This window comes from Canis lupus, chromosome 23, assembly GCF_003254725.2.
Source record: "Canis lupus dingo isolate Sandy chromosome 23, ASM325472v2, whole genome shotgun sequence".
NCBI lineage: Eukaryota > Metazoa > Chordata > Mammalia > Carnivora > Canidae > Canis > Canis lupus.
This window is the reverse complement of record NC_064265.1, coordinates 11,228,352-11,246,888: the sequence shown is the minus strand read 5'-3', so window position 1 is coordinate 11,246,888 and position 18,537 is coordinate 11,228,352. Positions and strand designations below refer to the sequence as shown.

The 18,537-nt window shown below is 37.2% G+C and overlaps 1 protein-coding gene across 6 annotated transcripts in view; it reads left to right on the top strand.

Annotated features, from left to right (window-relative positions):
- ULK4 (unc-51 like kinase 4) overlaps positions 1-18,537 on the top strand; it is a 593,349-nt gene that overhangs the window by 1,874 nt on the left and 572,938 nt on the right. For 2 of the 6 annotated variants that reach the window (XM_049099949.1, XM_049099947.1), the window contains exons 1-7: positions 304-446; positions 2,824-3,017; positions 8,275-8,374; positions 10,812-10,951; positions 13,601-13,763; positions 16,162-16,263; positions 17,053-17,136. In XM_049099949.1, coding sequence (XP_048955906.1) covers positions 2,880-3,017; positions 8,275-8,374; positions 10,812-10,951; positions 13,601-13,763; positions 16,162-16,263; positions 17,053-17,136 — 727 coding nt within the window. In that variant the 5' untranslated portion in view covers positions 304-446; positions 2,824-2,879. Of the gene's footprint in view, positions 1-302; positions 447-2,823; positions 3,018-8,274; positions 8,375-10,811; positions 10,952-13,600; positions 13,764-16,161; positions 16,264-17,052; positions 17,137-18,537 lie in introns of those variants that run through there. The other 4 variants (XM_049099951.1, XM_049099950.1, XM_049099952.1 and 1 more) reach the window with 3 other exon arrangements.

The following is an 18,537-nucleotide window of genomic DNA, read 5'->3' as shown; positions in this document are numbered from 1 at the left end:
CATTTTGGTGGTCATGGGTCACTATTTTTTAATGAATGGGTTTTAGGAGGAAAGGAACATAGAGGGAACTTAGTAAAAGTGTTCATTAAAGTAAATAGATACTATCTGTGACACTTCTAGGTTTTCACTGATTTAAATTCAGATTTCTCCTGCATCTTTTCTACTTAGAATTCAAAGAATTTCACTGTCAATGATATAAGTTCTTCTGATTTGATAGACTAGGTTTGTTTTTTTAATTTTTTAATTTTTATTTATTTATGATAGTCACAGAGAGAGAGAGAGAGAGGGAGAGAGAGAGGCAGAGACACAGACACAGGCAGAGGGAGAAGCAGGCTCCATGCACCGGGAGCCCAACGTGGGACTCGATCCCGGGTCTCCAGGATCGCGCCCTGGGCCAAAGGCAGGCGCCAAACCGCTGCGCCACCCAGGGATCCCCGATAGACTAGGTTTGTAATCCAAATAATTAAGTGTAATTACTAGCCTATACATTTTTATAGTAGAATTTTTCCCATTTTGTAGTAAGTTTTAATTTCTTTGGAAGATGGAATTATAGAATTAGTTATTCCTAGATTCTTACATCACTGGTTCCCTGTACTAGAATAGGACAAACTGCTGCCTATTGGCCAAACTTGGCTTTCAGGCTGTTTTTGTAATAGCCTATGACATAAAATACGTTTTGGGGATCTGATGTAATCATAGTGATTATGCTAAAAAATAATGTATTATGTACTTCAAAGTTATTACACGATTAGATCTTACATATTCTTATCACAAAAATGATAATTATGTGACATAGAGGCATTAGCTAATGCTATGATAGTAATCATATTCTTATATATAAATGTATCAAATCACAACATATGCTTTAAACTTAATGTACATGTGAATTATATCAACAAAAATTGAACTATACAGTTCACCCCTTTAAAATGTACAACTGTGATTTTTTAAAAAAAGATTTTATTTATTTGAAAGAGAAAGGGTCAGAGGGAGAGGGAAAAGCAGACTCTCGGCTGAGCAGAGAGCACACAAAGGGTCCATCTCAGGACCCTGAAATCATGACCTGAGCTGAAGGCAGATGCTTAACCAACTGAGCCACCTAGGTGCCCCAGTTCAGTGATTTTCTTTTTTTTTTTAGTGTATTCACAAAGTTGAACAACCATCAGTAATAATTCCTGAACATTTTCATCTGCCCCCAAAGAAATGCCATACTAATTAACTTCTCTTTTACATTCTATTTCAAAGGATTTTTCTTTAGGTTCTAACTTATTGAATACCATGTAGAAACAGCTGCTTTTATTTTTATTTTTTTTAAAGATTGATATATTTATTGAGAGAGAGCGAGAGCAAGAGAGAGAGAGAGAGAGGGGGTGGGGGCAGAGAGGCAGAGACACAGGCAGAGGGAGAAGCAGACTCCACGCAGGAAGCCCGATATGGGACTCGATCCTGGGTCTCCAGGATCACACCCCAGGCTGCAGGCGGCGCTAAACCATTGCACCACCAGGGCTGCCCAAAACAGCTGCTTTGAAAGAGTATATTTTACAACTTACTGGATAATTTTTAGAAAATTTTCTATAGCATGTGAAATCCTTCCAAAGAGATACCAATTTAAAATATATTTTGCCAATCAAATAAATACTTTGATTATATTGTAAATGTATTGTTTAAAATACTGAATCCACTAATGTACTTAAATTCTCAATAAAAAAAAATCTAAATAAAATCTAATTGATAAAAGAGTAACATCAATTCCTAATTAGGACATTGCAATTAGGACATTCTGTTGGCTAAGAAAATGAACTCTCTTAACTGCTTATATCCTGGATGATAAAGTGGTTAAAAGTATTTTTTAAAATTTAAAACAGGAGTTGGCAGACTTTTTCTGTAAAGGGACAGGTAGGAGGTATTTTAGAATATGTGCAGGTATTTTAGAATGTGTGCAGGCCATTACTCTGTCATAACTCTGCAGCTGTAGCCTAAAAGGAGCCTTAGACAATATGTAAATAAATGGGTGTGGCTATGTTCCAGTTAAACTTTACAGAAGCAGGCAGCAGGCTGGATTTGGCCCAGAACCCAGTAGTTTGGTGACAGCTGACTTCATTTACTTATGACAGGCACACAGTGAGAGAGAGAGAGAGGCAGAGACACAGAGGGAGAAGTAGGCTCCATGCACCGGGAGCCCGATGTGGGATTCGATCCCAGATCTCCAGGATCGCGCCCTGGGCCAAAGGCAGGCACTAAACCGCTGCGCCACCCAGGGATCCCTTTTTTTTTTTTTTTTTTTTAATTTTTATTTACTTAGACAGCTGACTTCAAATAATATTTGGATTGACTCTTAGAATCTTTGTGGATTAGATGGGAATATTATTATTCCAAATTTGTTTATAACCTATTTTAATTTACATTGTCTCATTTGCTTCTCATAATTTGAGATTTAGGTGGGTCATATATTGCTACATTCTATACAAATGTTGACACAATGTGCCTTTTGTAAGAAGAATGTTAGAAAAGTACAAACTATGTTAGCGCACATCTCATTCATCCCTCATTTTGTTATATGTGTTGGAAATAGCTGTCATTTTCATCATTTTTGTTGAGATTTTGTTGAAGGAAGTTGAGTATTGGTTTGTCAATTGTTTTATTTTCCCCTTAGCTTTTTTTTTTTTTTTTTTTTTTTTCACCCTGCAAAAGGGTGAAAATTCATCTTTCACTTGTAGGTGAATTTTCTGAGTTTATAGAATTACTAGGTTTACATATTAAATATCCTAGGCTAATTATGTAACTAGCTTATATTTATAAGTGTTATTTTTGTTTACCTTTTAGGAGCTAGAAATGCCATTAGGCTGCCCTTTAATCCAATGTGAGAATTCGACCCAGAGATGGAAAACTTCATTCTGTATGAGGAGATTGGCAGAGGAAGCAACACTGTTGTTTATAAAGGGCGTTGGAAGGGAACAATCAATTTTGTAGCTATTCTTTGTACTGATAAGTGCAAAAGGCCTGAAATAACCAATTGGGTAAGTCAATTATATTTCCTTTTCTCTGGGAAAACACAGAGCTATGATCAGGGAGAGGTAGCAGCATATAAACAAGCCGCTGAACTCACTATAGCAAATGCCGTATTTTCAACCTGGAATGGGTGGCCTTCTGTTTGTTTAGTGCCTGCAATTCTGAATAATGCCTAATAAACATACCTAAGTAGCAACTTAGTGTTTTTTTGAGAATGGTCAAGGAAAATATAGTCTATATTAGGTCATTTGCTTTTAAATTTAGTATGTCAAAAAAAATAAATTTAGTATGTCATTTATAAAGCTAGCTGGCCAAAGGAAGAATGTTGAGTGAGACTGCTGACTTGGGTTTGAAATTTATAGCCTAGGCTCCTGGACCAAACTTAGCTCCCCCGCCCCCCACATTGTGGTAAAATACATGTATCAAAAAGTTTACCATCTTAACCATTTTTAAGTGTATAGTTGGTGATATTAAGCCCATTCATTATTGCTGTACGACCATCACCATCTCTAGAATTGATTTTTTTAAAGTTAATGTGTTTTTTTAAAGTAGGCTCTGTGCCCAACATGAAGCCCAATCTGAACTCATGACTCTGAGATGAAGATCTCAGCTGAGATCAAGAGTTGGACACTTAATCAACTGAGCCATCTAGGTGCCCCTAAAAAGTTAATTTTTTAAGAGCAGTTTCAGATTCACAACAAAATCAAAGTGTAGCAATTTCCCATTTATTCTCTGGCCCCATGCATGCATAGTATTCCCCATTGTCAGCATCCCTATCAGAGTGGCACATACATTATAATTGATGATCCCACATTGATCTATCCTAATCATCCAAAAGCCATACTTCATATTAGGATGTATCCTTGGTGTTGGACTTTCCATAGTTGTGGACAAATGAGTAATGACCTGTATCTATCCTAGTAGATACAGTATCACACAGAAGAGTTTCCCTGCTCTAAAAATCCTTTGTGCTCCACCTATTCATCCCTCCCCCTTCCTCTCAACCCTGGGCATCAGCTGACTTTTTTTTTTTTTTTTAATTTTTATTTATTTATGATAGTCACACAGAGAGAGAGAGAGAGAGAGAGAGAGAGAGAGAGAGGCAGAGACATAGGCAGAAGGAGAAGCAGGCTCCATGCACCGGGAGCCCGACGTGGGATTCGATCCCGGGTCTCCAGGATCGCGCCCTGGGCCAAAGGCAGGCGCCAAACCGCTGCGCCACCCAGGGATCCCTTTTTTTTGTTTTTTAATTATGTCCATAGTTTGGTCTTTTCTAGAATGTAATATAGTTGGAATTGTATAGAATGTAGCCTTTTCAGATTGACGTCATTAATTTAGCAGTATGTATTTATCTGTGTCTGTTGGTGGCTGATAACTCATTTCTTTTTATTGATGAGCAGCATTGCATAGATGTACCAGTTTGTTTATTCATTGGCCTATTGAAGGGCATCTTGTTTTCAGTTGTGAATAAAGCTGCTATAAACATCTGTACAGATTTTGTGTGGATGTTAAGTTTTCAACTCTTGGGTAAATACGTGGAGTGCGACTGATAGATTGTTCAGAACTCTTGTCATCTTACAAAACTGAAACTCTTTAGACATTAAACAATAATTCCTCATTTCTCCTTCCCCAGTCCTAGGCAGCCACCATTCTGCTTTGTCTGTGAATAGTACCTTATGCAATTGGAATCGTACCTCTTTTGTCTTTTTTGACTGACTTATTTCACTTAGCATGCTGTCCTCAGAATTCATCTATGTTGTAGCACATGTCAGAATTTCTTTCATAAGACTGTATAATATTCCACTGTATGTATATGCCACATTTTGCTTATCTATTTACCTAAGGACACTTGGGTTGCTTCTACCTTTTGGCTATGTGAATAAAATGCTGCTATGAATATGAGTGTACACATGTATCTTCAGGACGTCTTTTGCTTTAAATCCTTCGGATATATACCCAGAAAGTGGAATTCTATGTTTATTATTATAATTTTTTAAGGAACTGCTGTACTGTTTTCCACAGAGGCTGTACCATTTATTTATTTATTTATTTATTTATTTTTTAATTTTTATTTATTTATGATAGTCACAGAGAGAGAGAGGCAGAGACATAGGCAGAGGGAGAAGCAGGCTCCATGCACCGGGAGCCTGATGTGGGATTCGATCCTGGGTCTCCAGGATCGCGCCCTGGGCCAAAGGCAGGCGCCAAACCGCTGCGCCACCCAGGGATCCCGAGGCTGTACCATTTAACACTCTACCAGCAGTCCACGAGGGATTCTATTTCCCCACAACTTTGCCAACACTTGTTAGTCTGTTTTTGTTTTTGTTTTGAAGGTAGCTATTCTAATGGGTATGGGGAAGTGTTGGCTTTTGTAAAGAGTGTGGATAGTTCCAGAAAGAGAGGTATATGGGACAAGATGCAGATTTGGTGCTAGGACCACAAGGGATTTTTCTTCCAATGAAGTTTTCTCTGGGATGAGAAGCTAAGTCTTCAGTTAGGAAGTGGTGGGGGGTGTGGGGAAGGCAGTGTTTTAGGCAAGAGGAAAGCAAACGTGTGAATAGTGACTTGGAGGACAGACTGACTGGCTGGGGCCATTTGAGTTTGGGATCCTAAATTGAAGGTGGATCAGTCAGCATGTCTTGTCTGCTTCAGTTGCTTGTATATATGTGGAGTGTGGATGTTTGAACTGAACCAGAATTGAAGTACTAGAGTGAACGAGCTGGAAAGTGCAGGAGTGGTGGTCAAGAGCTAGGATGTATGAAAGAGTTTGGAGATGATGCAGTTCTTAGTCAAAACCTAACAATGCTGTCCACAGAAATGTAAAGGGGGCTTACAAATCTAACTTTAAAGTTCATAGTGGTCACATGGAAATACACTTTGAGTGATAGGGAGTGCAGGAAGCTGGGCTGTGGCCTGATTTCTGTTGGAGTTTCCATACCTTTATTTTGTCATTAGGTCCTCCCCCCCCGCCCCCCGAATCAGTGGGGATCCATTGAAACATGCTCACCCTGTGTCTTCCATTCTCTACTGGCTCTTTATTAAGAGTTTATTACAAGATGCTCCTCAAATTCCCTTTGCCACTCTGATTTTTGTTTTTCTCCTAACCTGTCTTCTAAATTATGTGGATTCACTTCCCTTTCTTTGCATTAGAATATGAGCCCATCTAGTCATTCTGAGCGTGTACCACATATCCATTTTTAAAATAGGGAACTCTATATTATTATGGAGCAATGGGCCCATTAGCCTGTGCTGAGTGTGAGGGATAGTCGAGTGTGTGTGTGTGTGTGTGTCTGTAAGAGAACCGAAACAAGGATCCAAAGCAATTGGGTAATTGTCACCAATTGAGTCTGGAAGGTTTGTTAGTAAAGCACATGTTTTTGGGGTTTTAGTTTCCATATTTAATGGGATTTTGAAGGGAGAAAGCAAAAAAAAAAAAAAAAATCCCTAAGACAACTTAGTTTTTTTTTTTTTTTTTTAAAACAGGCTCTTGCATCTTTATTATTGGTTTTTTTTTAAAGTAAACATTTTTTTTTTTTAAGATTTTATTTATTGATTGATGAGAGACAGAGAGAAAGAAAGAGGTAGAGACAGAGACAGAGGCAGAGGGAGAAGCAGGCTCCAGGCAGGGAGCCCGATGTGGGACTCGATCCCTGGTCTCCAGGATCACGCCCCTGGCTGAAGGTGGCGCTAAACCTCTGAGCCACCGGGGCTGCCCTATTATTGGGTTTTGAATTCACTCTTGTTTTTCTTTTCTTTTTCTTTCTTTTTTTTTTTTTTTTTTGTGCACAGGTATTTTTATCTAATGGAAATGTACATTTTAAGATCAGTGTGTTCACTGTAACGATTCTTCTTTTAATAACCCGAGTGAATTGATATTAGGATTCACTAAGGATATTTTTAAAAAGAAAATTATAGGGATCCCTGGGTGGCGCAGCGGTTTGGCGCCTGCCTTTGGCCCAGGGCGCGATCCTGGAGACCCGGGATCGAGTCCCACGTCGGGCTCCCGGTGCATGGAGCCTGCTTCTCCCTCTGCCTGTGTCTCTGCCTCTCTCTCTCTCTGTGACTATCATAAATAAATAAAAAAAAAAAATTAAAAAAAAAGAAAATTATAGAATCCTTTGAGCATTCTTTTAAATATTTTAAAAGTAATACATCATCATCATAGAAAACTTAAACATCTAGAAAAATGGGTAGAAGGAAAAAAAAAAGCATTGTTTTATCACCTGAGACATGATGACCTGAGGCAGTCCCTGTTTATCTTTGTTCTAGTCTTTTTTATTATGAATTTTATTTATTTTTTTAAAAAAATATTTATTTATTTATAAATAAATAGAGGCAGAGACACAGGCAGAGGGAGAAGCAGGCTCCATGCAGGGAGCCCGATGTGGGACTCAATCCTGGGTCCCCAGGATCACAACCCAGGTTGCAGGCGGTGCTACACCGCTGCGCCAGGGGCTGCCCATGCTGAGTTTAAAAAAAAAAAAATTTAAGTCACGGTATTACATAATTTTGTTTCTTGCCTTTTTCACTTAACGTCATTATACTGTCATTTTTTATGATACAAAATGAAATGTTTTAATGTTGGGCTAATGTTTTGTCAGTTGATATGTAATTTAGTTATTGTATTATTGAACCTTGAGGTTATTTTTACTTAGTACAGGTTTTTTCTTCCTTGAAAATTATTTCCTTCCTGATTATAAAAGTACTGTGTACTTAATGTAGAAAATAGAAAAAGTAGAAAAAAAATCACTAGCAGTTCTGATCATAACAGCAGCTATTTTGATATATTCCTTTTGTTCATTTTCCTATGAACATTTCTTTTGCAATGTTTACACAAATATACAAAACTGGATTGTGCAAAGTTTTTTTTTTTTTTAAGGATTGTACATTAAATTAGCATTTTCCATGTCACCAGTCTTCATAACCATCACTTTTAATATCTGTATAGAATTCCACTAAATTCCACTATTTTCTTACCCACTTCCCAATTGTGTATTTAGGTTTTTCTTAATAGATGTAGGCATTTTAAGAACTTTCTTTTGGGGATCCCTGGGTGGCTCAGTGGTTTCGCGCCTGCCTTTGGCCCAGGGCGCGATCCTGGAGTCCCGGGATCAAGTCCCACTTCTGGCTCCTGGCATGGAGCCTGCTTCTCCCTCTCCTCTGCCTGTGTCTCTGCCTCTCTCTCTCTCTATGTCTATCATAAATAAATAAAAATAAGTTTTCAAAAAAAAATTTCTTTTGTGTGCGAATGTTGTGTTTTTATAGGTCCGTCTCACCCATGAAATTAAACACAAGAATATCGTAACTTTTCATGAATGGTATGAAACCAGCAATCATCTCTGGCTAGTGGTGGAACTCTGCACAGGTGAGTATGTGCCAGAAGTGCTACAAATATATCCACCTTAAGTAGTTTTGAAGAAGCCTATATTGTAAGTTGTTATTTTCCTTTTGTATTGCAAATATAAGTATTTGATACTATTGACTATGTTCACTTGTAGCAATGTAGTTTGAGGGTTATTAGGATAAAAAAGCAAAGATAGTTGGTAAGAGGAAGACAAGTAAAATTTGGGCTTAACTTTGGTATAAAATATTACTAAATCACCTGCATAAAAATTTAGAAATTTTTTTTAGTGATTAACTTTTCCAACAAGTTTTCCTAGTTAAAAAAAAAAAAAAAAAAACCAAGTATTTTTAGGTCAAGTAGCTCTTAGTAAGCTAATTAGTTTATAATGTGAGCATCTTTTTGTTTTTATAAAGAGAATACTTAACAGTTTATAGAAACGTAAGCAATGTGAAAAAGTACAAAGATGAACCAACAATAGGACCATCTGACAATAATTAGAGATAACCTGTTATAGCTCTTGCTTGTTACAACTTTCTGGGACTATATATAGGGAGGAGAATGACTGAATATATTGGTATTTTCTGGGCTTTTAATTTCTGTGTCTTCAGGGAAAAAGTACCACTGTTAGCTTCTATTTATACATTGAGTAATAATAAAGAGTCGTTAAATATTAAGACTCATTGTAATTTCTAACTTTGTAAGTCTTACCCATTATGTTGGCACTTATAATTTATAAAACTGAATCAAGAAAGAAGTTATTTGGAATAATAATTCATTTGCATTTTGTTTTTTTCTGAATCAATAGGAAAGGACTATGGTTTAATTACTTCCACAGTCATACACACTTTTGTGGTGATCGGGGGACTTTCCCTGTGTTACTTTTTGCTTTAGCTGTTATTTCTGCTCCCTGACCATTGTCATAGCCTTACTAATTTATGCCTGTGTTTTGTTTCAATGGATTGGAAACTGCTCCAAATAAACTTCAAAATACCCCCTACTTTTACCATAGTATTCTGATTGAACTTTCAGATGACAGCTAATAGTATCTATTGATTTATTTTAGGAATGAGAGGGTGAGGGTGGGGATGCTGGGGGATGAGGTGGGGCAGAGAGAGAATCTTAAGTAGGCTCCACTCCCAGCACAGAGCCTGCCACAGGGCTCTATCTCACAACCTTGAGATTGTGACCTGAGCTGAAATTAAGAGTAGGGTGCTTAACCGACTAAGCCATCCAGGTGCCCCAAGGTTTTTTTTTTTTTTTTTTTTTTTTTTAAGAGTTTTATTTGAACCCCAGTTAGGACAGCTGCCTGGGACATACAATCTTCAGAAAGAAGAGTGCTCTGAGGAAGGAACATTATGTTTGGGGTTATATGTGTTTCTCTGAACTTTGCTCCTATTGGCTTTTTATAAAGCCAGGATGCTTTATTTTATTTTTTATTTTTTTAAAGAATTTTTTTTAAACATTTTATTTATTCATAGACACACACACACACACACAGAGGCAGAGACACAGGCAGAGGGAGAAGCAGGCTCCATGCAGGGAGCCCGATGTGGGACTCGATCCCGGGTTTCCTGGATCACGCCCTGGGCTGGAGGCAGCGCTAAACCCGCTGAGCCACCAGGCTGCCCCAAGATGCTTTAAAAACAAAACAAAACTGTTCCTGGCACTTAAGATGGTAGACATGTGACTGGGACTTTATTTAGACTTCAGAAGAGTATAGAAATAGAATTCACAGTATATCTGCTTTTGCTGTTTCATTTCTTCAGTAATGTATACTAAGTTATGATTTTCTCTTAAGAAAAGACCTCTTTTCTGCCATCCAGTACTTTGTAGAATGTGATCTAACTTTGCACAGAGTAAATGTAGCTATACTTCGCATGATGTGTTCAAATGCAGTTTGGATTATTTACCACTAATTTTAGCAGCTGTTCAATTTTTGAGGAATCTGGAGTTAGAAATCCTAGCACCATAGGGATTCTCCTTTCATCCCACCTGCTTGCTTACTGACTAGTCTCTGAGCCTGAGCAGTATTTCTCTGGGAGCTGGCTCTGGAGTGTGCACACAGATTCCTCTTAGAGTGCTTGAATCATTCACATGTGTATTTTCCCTGCCAGGCTGTCTGTGTGTATGGATTTGATAATTTTTTTAAAATTTTTTAAATTTTTTTATTTTTTTAAATTTTTATTTATTTATGATAGTCACAGGGAGAGAAAGAGAGAGAGGTAGAGACATAGGCAGAGGGAGAAGCAGGCTCCATGCACCGGGAGCCTGATGTGGGATTTGATCCCGGGTCTCCAGGATCGCGCCCTGGGCCAAAGGCAGGCGCCAAACCGCTGCGCCACCCAGGGATCCCTGGATTTGATAATTTTTTAAAGCTCAGCATCCCCCAGCATGGAAGGTCCCAGAGGCACTGTGTTATGCTGGTGTATTAAAATGGGTGATTTTAATCAACTTACAGGTGGTTCCTTGGAAATGGTTATTGCTCAAGATGAAAACCTCCCAGAAGATGTTGTGAGAGAATTTGGGGTTGATATCATTACTGGATTACATCATCTTCATCACCTTGGCATTCTTTTTTGTGACATTTCTCCTGGCAAGGTAATTCATGACAAGTTTGATTTCTTAACTGCTTCTATTTTAAGTTACAATGCGTTCTCACAGGTGTTTCTATTTTTTAGATAAAATTTAGATAAAATATAGAACATCTTGAAAATTTTATTCTTTTACAGAATTAATTTATGAGAGAGAGAGAGAAAGAGAGAGGATGAGAATGAGAGAGTGAGCCAGCACGATCAGGGGAAGGAGTTAGAAGGACAGGGAGAGAGAATTTCCAGCAGATTCTGTGCTGAGCATTGAGCCTATCCCCTGGAGATCATCACCTGCCAAAACCAAGAGTTGACACCCAACTGACTGAGTCACACAGATACCCCTCGAGTTAATATTAAAAAAAATTATATATATATATATATATAGCTGTATTTTAGCTATCTGCCGAAGTAGCTTTAGAATGAGAAATCTCCCCTTCTTTCAGAGTTTTTGAGTAAGTGTTATTGCTGCTGAGATATATTGTGAATGAGGAGCTTAGTAGATCTATAAAATAAGACTAAGCTCTTAAATTATATGATTATGAGCCATTGTTTTAGTTTGATAATGCCATTTTTGGCTTTATTGTTTGATTACTATCATTATGAGTCAAAGAACTTATTCTTTGATAAAATCAATGGTCCATAAATAGATGTGTTTCAGTGTAGTAGAGGCATGAAACCTGCTTAGTTTCAGAGTTGCAGGTGATACTGACATTTAGAAGTTGTGTGACCCTGGACAAGTTATCCTTTTTCTCTCTGTGCCTTTGCTTCCTTGTCTATGATATGAAGATGGATTCTATACTATATTTAGGTTGAGCTTCTAGGACACTTTCTGGTGTTTTCAATCAATGGTTTCTATTATTTATAAGTACATATTTTTAGAGATTGTACTTATTACTGGTTTGAGTTGCTACTTTGTTAAAGTGTGCATGATGAAATAAAAAGTTGAATATTGTTAAACATTATTATTGTAGGCCCTCCATAGGAGAATATGATTATTTCTAAAAAATCCCATAAAAACTATATAATGAAGAGAAGTTCTTGTTTGAAATATCTCTATACTTGTGCCAAGTCTACAACCATTTCACTGTCATTATAGCCCTGAAAGCAGCTGTAGATAATATGTAAATGCAGGAGTATGGGTTTGTTTCAATAAAGCTTTATAGACCCTAACATATCAGTTTCATATAATTTACACATGTCAAGATACATTTTTATTTTTATTTTTTGAAAAACCATTTAGAAATGTAAAAACCACTCTTCGCTTATGCTTAAATAAAAACAGGTACTGGCTGGGATTTGCCCAAGCGACTGTATGTCTGCCAACTCCTGTGAGGGAGTTGTTTTAAAGAAGTCTAACATTATATGTTTACAATTTAGGAAATTCATGATGATTGTACTATAACCTTTTCTCTTGAAAAGGGGTTGGCAGGGTTGGGCAGCATGACCGTTTCTGTAACTGAAGTTTTATTGAGACACACCTTTTTTATGTATTGTCGATTGGCTGCAGAGTTGAGTCATCAGGACAGAGACCTTATGGCTTGCAAAGTCTAAAATATTTACTAACTTAAAAAAAAATTGCTGGCCCCTGCCAGTGGTTCTCAAAGTGTGTTCCCTAGACCAGGAGTATCAGCACTGCTTGGGACTCATTAGAAATGCAGAGTCTTGGGCCTCACCTAGACCCATTGAATCAGAAACTCGGGGTAGGGACTAGAAGTTTATCTTAACAGAATCCAGGGGATTCTGGTGCTCAAAAATTTTTTTATTTTTATTTTATTTTTTTTTTCAAAAAATTTTTAAAAGTCACTGTTGTAGGTTGTAGACATGCTCAGTATTTGTGACTAGAGATTAAGGGTAAACCTTAAATTGCTTTTATTTTTTTATTTAAAAAAAAAAACTTTAAGTTGCTTTTAAAACCAAAGATTCACTTGATACAAAAGTAACAGAAAAGATAATAACTGTGAAAAGATAAAAGTAACAGAACACTGGCAGGGGGTTCAACAATCACCGAATAATAACTTCCAGTCACAAATTCTGTTAACTGACTTGAGCTGGTCATTGTCAAAAGCCCTTTGCATGTATAACCTCAGGTAATCGTATAACAGTCTGCACAGTTCAGTATTATTTTTCTCACTTTATAGGTGAAGAGACTGAGATTTAGAAAAGTTAAGTAAATTCTCCAGGTCAGACTGCCAATAAGTGGTGGACCTAGGGCTAGATCTCTAACTTCAAAACCCTAGTTTTGAACCTGTGAGTAAATTATGCGTTGGACAGGTGGATTTTCAACTTCTCCTTGAGCTGTCACGGAGGATTGGCAAGGAAAGATTGATTGTTCTATATACGTTGTTCTTCATCTTTCCCAGAGGCATGTGGTTTTTATCTGTGGTTATGATGTGTTCATTTTATACCTCTGAGAAAAGACAGTTTTATATTTGATTCTATTATTAAAATGTTGGGTTTATTTTTCTTCAGCTGCTTTTATTTTTTATTTTAGTTTATTTTTTTTTTCAGCTGCTTTTAAAAACTTGTATGCATTTAATTTTTTGAGTAGGATGAAGCAAGAAAACCAGTGCTTAGAGTTCTTCAATGGGATTTGAAGAGGTGCTGATGGAAGTGCAAATGGAACTGGTTTCTGAACATGTTTATTTTTGAATCTTCTTAGATACTCTTGGAAGGGCCCGGCACATTGAAATTTAGTAATTTTTGCTTGGCTAAAGTAGAAGGTGAAAATTTGGAGGAATTCTTTGCTTTGGTGGCAGCAGAAGAAGGAGGAGGTGATAGCGGGGAGAATGTACTGAAGAAAACCGTAAAAAGTAGAGTCAAAGGTATGTGGAGAGCTTATAGATCAGAACCCTGCACTGCTCAAGTCATGTGTTTAGGAGATGATAGACCTTATATTTTTGTCAGTCAAAATAATATATTGGAAATAACAGTGAGTAGAAGTCTGGATATGGAGATGGCTTTGTCCATAGCCTAAAGGTTTTTGTATAGATCCAATACTGTGTAAAGTACAGAGCATCTCTAATAAAGCCTGTATTCTATCCTTGCTTTCTATGTCTCTGACTATTCATGAGAACATAAGGATGGCCATTTTGTCCTGCTTCCTTCTGTATCCTCAGCACTTAGAACAGTGCCTGGCACTCATGAGTGGCTCTGTAGATATTTTTTCAACATTGATGAGTTGCTGATATTCTGAAAGTAAGGGAGATTGTTAGGGTGCATTCTTGAAAGGTGGTTTTGCCAGTGAGATGGGGCCTGGGGTGTTAAGAGTCACTGTACTTGAGGGGAGATTGTGAAGTGATACCTTTTTTTGTAATTTTTTAAAAAATATTTATTAATTTTGAGAGAGAAAAAGCACAAGCAAGGGAGAGGGGCATAGGAAGAGGGAGAGTCCTTGCTGAGGGAGCCCAATGTGGGGTTTGATCCCAGGACCCCAGGATCAAGACCTGAGCCAAAGGCAGACACCCCTGTAATATTCTTTAGAGAGAGCGAGCATACAAGTGGGGCTGTGGGCAGGAGGGGCTCAGGGAGAGAGAATCTTAAGCAGGCTCTATGCCCAGTGTGGGGCTCAATCTTAGGTTGCTGAGGTTGTGACCTGAGCTGAAATCAAAAGTTGGATGCTTTAATGACTGAGCCACCCAGGCATCCCTCTTCTGTGATATTCTATGTGTAAATGGATGGTCAAACCTAACATACGTAATCATTTTTCTATGTTGTCTTTTCTGATGCACTTGTGAACATAGGGACATCATATTCATTTGTTCCTTAGGACATTTATTAAATTAATGTAGAAAGAAATAAAGTACAGAAATCAACAGAAATTTAGACATGTTCTAGATACTGGAAATATCGATGTGAACAAAATGCAAAAATCCTTGGCCTAACTGAACTTGCGTTATAATCGGGGAAGACATTCACTTTCAACACCTATCAGTGATATGCCTGGGCAGGGTGCCTGGGCATCTTGCAGGTCTTATTTATGTTTGCTTTCTGAGGATCTGGGAAAGTAAGGCAAATAGGTCCTCCATAAGTGTTTGCTGCATGAGCATGTATGAAATATGATAGTATAGCAAAAATGTCACATAGGAGAACTTTAAAACTTGAGACCACATGAGACTGCCGCTCTGGCTGTAATAGGTCCTGAAGATATTTGCTGGAAAGTTTACCTCAGTGGAATTTTATTTTCCAAATGATTGATGATTACTCCATGAAAAGAACATTCTCATTGGAAGATGGGAGGCTTTTAGGTGGAATTTTGGTGGGTACTCTGCAACTGCTTAGCTGTGTGACTTAGATATTAGGCGACCCTCTAAGGTTTAGTTTAAACAGTAAATAAGAGAACTTGCTAGCTCAAGAATGTGTTGCTACTTTTTCTTTCTTTTTTTTAAAGATTTTATTCATGAGAGAGAGAGAAAGGCAGAGACCTAGGCAGAGGGGGACGCAGGCTCTCTGCAGGGAACCTGATGCGGAACTCGATCCCAGGACCCTGGGCTGAAGGCAGATGCTCAACCACTGAGCCACCCAGAGGTCCCGAGAATGTGCTACTTCTATATAATGTTAAACTTTGTAGAAAGTATATGTAGCACATCTTAGTGCTATTCACTAAATATTTCCTGTTCTTCTGGATTGCATCTTCTCCCGGCCAAAGCTAAGGAAATATGAGCAGAAGTGATGTGAGTTACTTTGAGGTTGGAATTTTCAGAGCCAGTTTACAGTTTACTACGTTTTTACCCCCCTGTCCTGGTGATGGAGGAACCATGAATTGAGATGGGCCCTCGATCAGCCTGGCTCTTTGAGTGACTCTAAGGATCCGGGCCGCTGGGCTAACATGCAGTAGAAGTGTAGTTGGAGTAATAAATAAACCTTTGTTGGTAAGCTGGTGGGAATTTGGGGTATTACTGCTATATAACTTAATCTATTCTAATGAGAATATTATAATCAAAGGTTCTTTTGATTATTTAAATTGTTAAATTAAAAAGAATATACCTAATTGTGCCACACCACTAACTCAATTGGATTTTCAAAACCTGTTTGTATTCATACGTATCCTTGTAAATGAAACCTGAAAATTAAAAAACATTAAAAAATGTGGGGTACAGATGAAGGCATGTATTTATGGGTGTATTTTCCTCCATTCTTTTTTCACCTTACCAGATCCCTCGTAGGTAGATTGTTTTTGGGATTGATACAAATGCCTAACAGAGTTGTTCTTTATACTTTTAGGATCTCTTACATATACAGCGCCAGAAGTTTTGAGGGGTACAGACTTCTCCATCACCAGTGATCTCTGGTCTTTGGGCTGTCTGCTTTATGAAATGTTTTCAGGTAATTACTTTCTGGTACAGTTTAAATTTTTTTTTTTTTTTTTTTTTTTTTTTTTATTTATGATAGTCACAGAGAGAGAGAGAGGCAGAGACACAGGCAGAGGGAGAAGCAGGCTCCATGTACCAGGAGCCCGACGTGGGATTCGATCCTGGGTCTCCAGAATCGCACCCTGGGCCAAAGGCAGGCGCTAAACCGCTGCGCCACCCAGGGATCCCTCTGGTACAGTTTAAAATCAGAGCTGGGCACACACAAACATTAAATTTGTAGTTTGAAAGAATTTTGCCTGGAAAATGTGAAAAAAGCTGCTTTTCTATATTTTTATGTAACTCATTTCATCTTGCTTCCCTCTGTATTCCTCCTGTATGCTTGGTGTCTAGGCATATGTCTAGAACCTTTGACATATAGGACAAGGGACTTTTGACATACAGATATTTTTAATGATCGTTTGCAAAAATGTGGGTACTTATTAAAAAACTGTGATTATTAGTGGAAATTGTTGTAAAGGTACCTTGTGCCTGTGAATTATTCAGATGTGTCCAGCGACTCATGCAACCCTTGGATCATGGTAATGGTCCATATATGCATTAGCAAATTTGTTAGGATGATAAGTTTTAAATTACAGAAATACAAAAATATCCAGTGTGCCTGATCTGGGCACTTAGTAAGAAGTTATTACTATATATTTTTTCCTGTATATTGCATAATTTTATATCTGTAGGTGAGATTTATTTAGAATTATTGGTGATAGCAAGCTATTGTCTAATTTTGCAGTTTTTCTTATGATTTCAGGAAAACCTCCATTCTTCTCAGAAACTTTTTCAGAATTAATTGAAAAGATTTTTTATGAAGATCCTTTGCCACCAATTCCAAAAGGTAGGGTTTTTAAAAATTATAAATGCAGTTAATTTATAATTGATACTAATGGGACACTTTTGTCCAAAGTTTGTTTTTGATTCCTAACTTCCAAATTTAATTTTTATATATAGTCACAGATTGATATTTTTAGAAATGTTAGCTTTCCTTTTGCTTATTTTAAATTGTTTTTTTCAGACCCTGAAATGAAGAACAAAGTACTACTAATAGATTCCCTCATTTAAAAACACAAATTATTTTGTGCTTCTATATCAACAGAAGTCTGGTTTAAAGATTTTAAAAGCTCAAACTTTTGTGTTTTTTTTTCCCCTTGTGTATCTACCACTTCCTACTTTGTACTCATGTTCCTTGTAGTTATTTCTGTTTAGTGTTCAAATAGGGACAAGTCTGGCATTTGTCAGTGCTTATTTTGAATCAGAATGCCCCTGACAAGTTTTTAAACTAAACTAGGCATAGTTCCAGTGTTTTAAAAGTATTGGAACTTTAATCATATGAATTTTAATGAATGTAACAATCTACCACTAACAGCTTTAAGGCAAGGGGAAAAAAAACCCAAAGGTACAAACATAATAAAGTACTTTGTTGTACACCACACACACACAAAAAAGTGAATCTCAAGACACACAAATTAAAACAGGACTTTACCAAGAAAATTTACATTTTTAAAAGAAAAAAAACTTTTAGAAGTAATTAATGGAAGAACTGGAATATAGAATTCCTTTAGGATTTCAAAGTCATCCTAAGTGGGGAAAAAAAACCCAAAACACGGTTTTGAAAATAGTCCATACTTATTAAAATAAAACTGCATTTCTTCCATTAACTTTTATATTAAAAATGATTTCTACAAAAACTATCTTGTCATGATGACTTCTGATTTTTGTTTGGTTTTGAATACTCATAGTATTGATTATTCTTGTGTCCTGTAAGTTAAGGATTTTTATGCAGGGAAGAGAAATATGAAAATGCAGGTGTCAGAGGTATGGTCAGGATACTTTTGGTGGCCCAGGCTTACCTGGGGATCTTCCTTCGACTGTGGCTGTGGTTGCTGTAAAACCTTCTGTGATGTTTTTGTCCATTGCCCTCATGGCCACTTTAACCAAAGACTGATCATTTGGCTATGGTATATTCTAATTAAAAAAAGCCTAACATTTGGAGAATACTGGAATTGACCAATATCATGATATTGTCATGTATATTATTTTCCTGTTAAAAATCTTTAAAATAAAAAAGGAAGAAAAGAAGGATTGCAAGTATTCTTATCATTTTACATTATAAAGTCAAGTTGGTCAAATTAAGAATGCCTCAGAAAATGAGGCATAATTAAAAGTTGAAGACCAGGGGTAGGAGTTTGTCAGGTTGGTGATCTTTACTGGGCTTATTCAGTAAAGAGAAAGTTTAGAG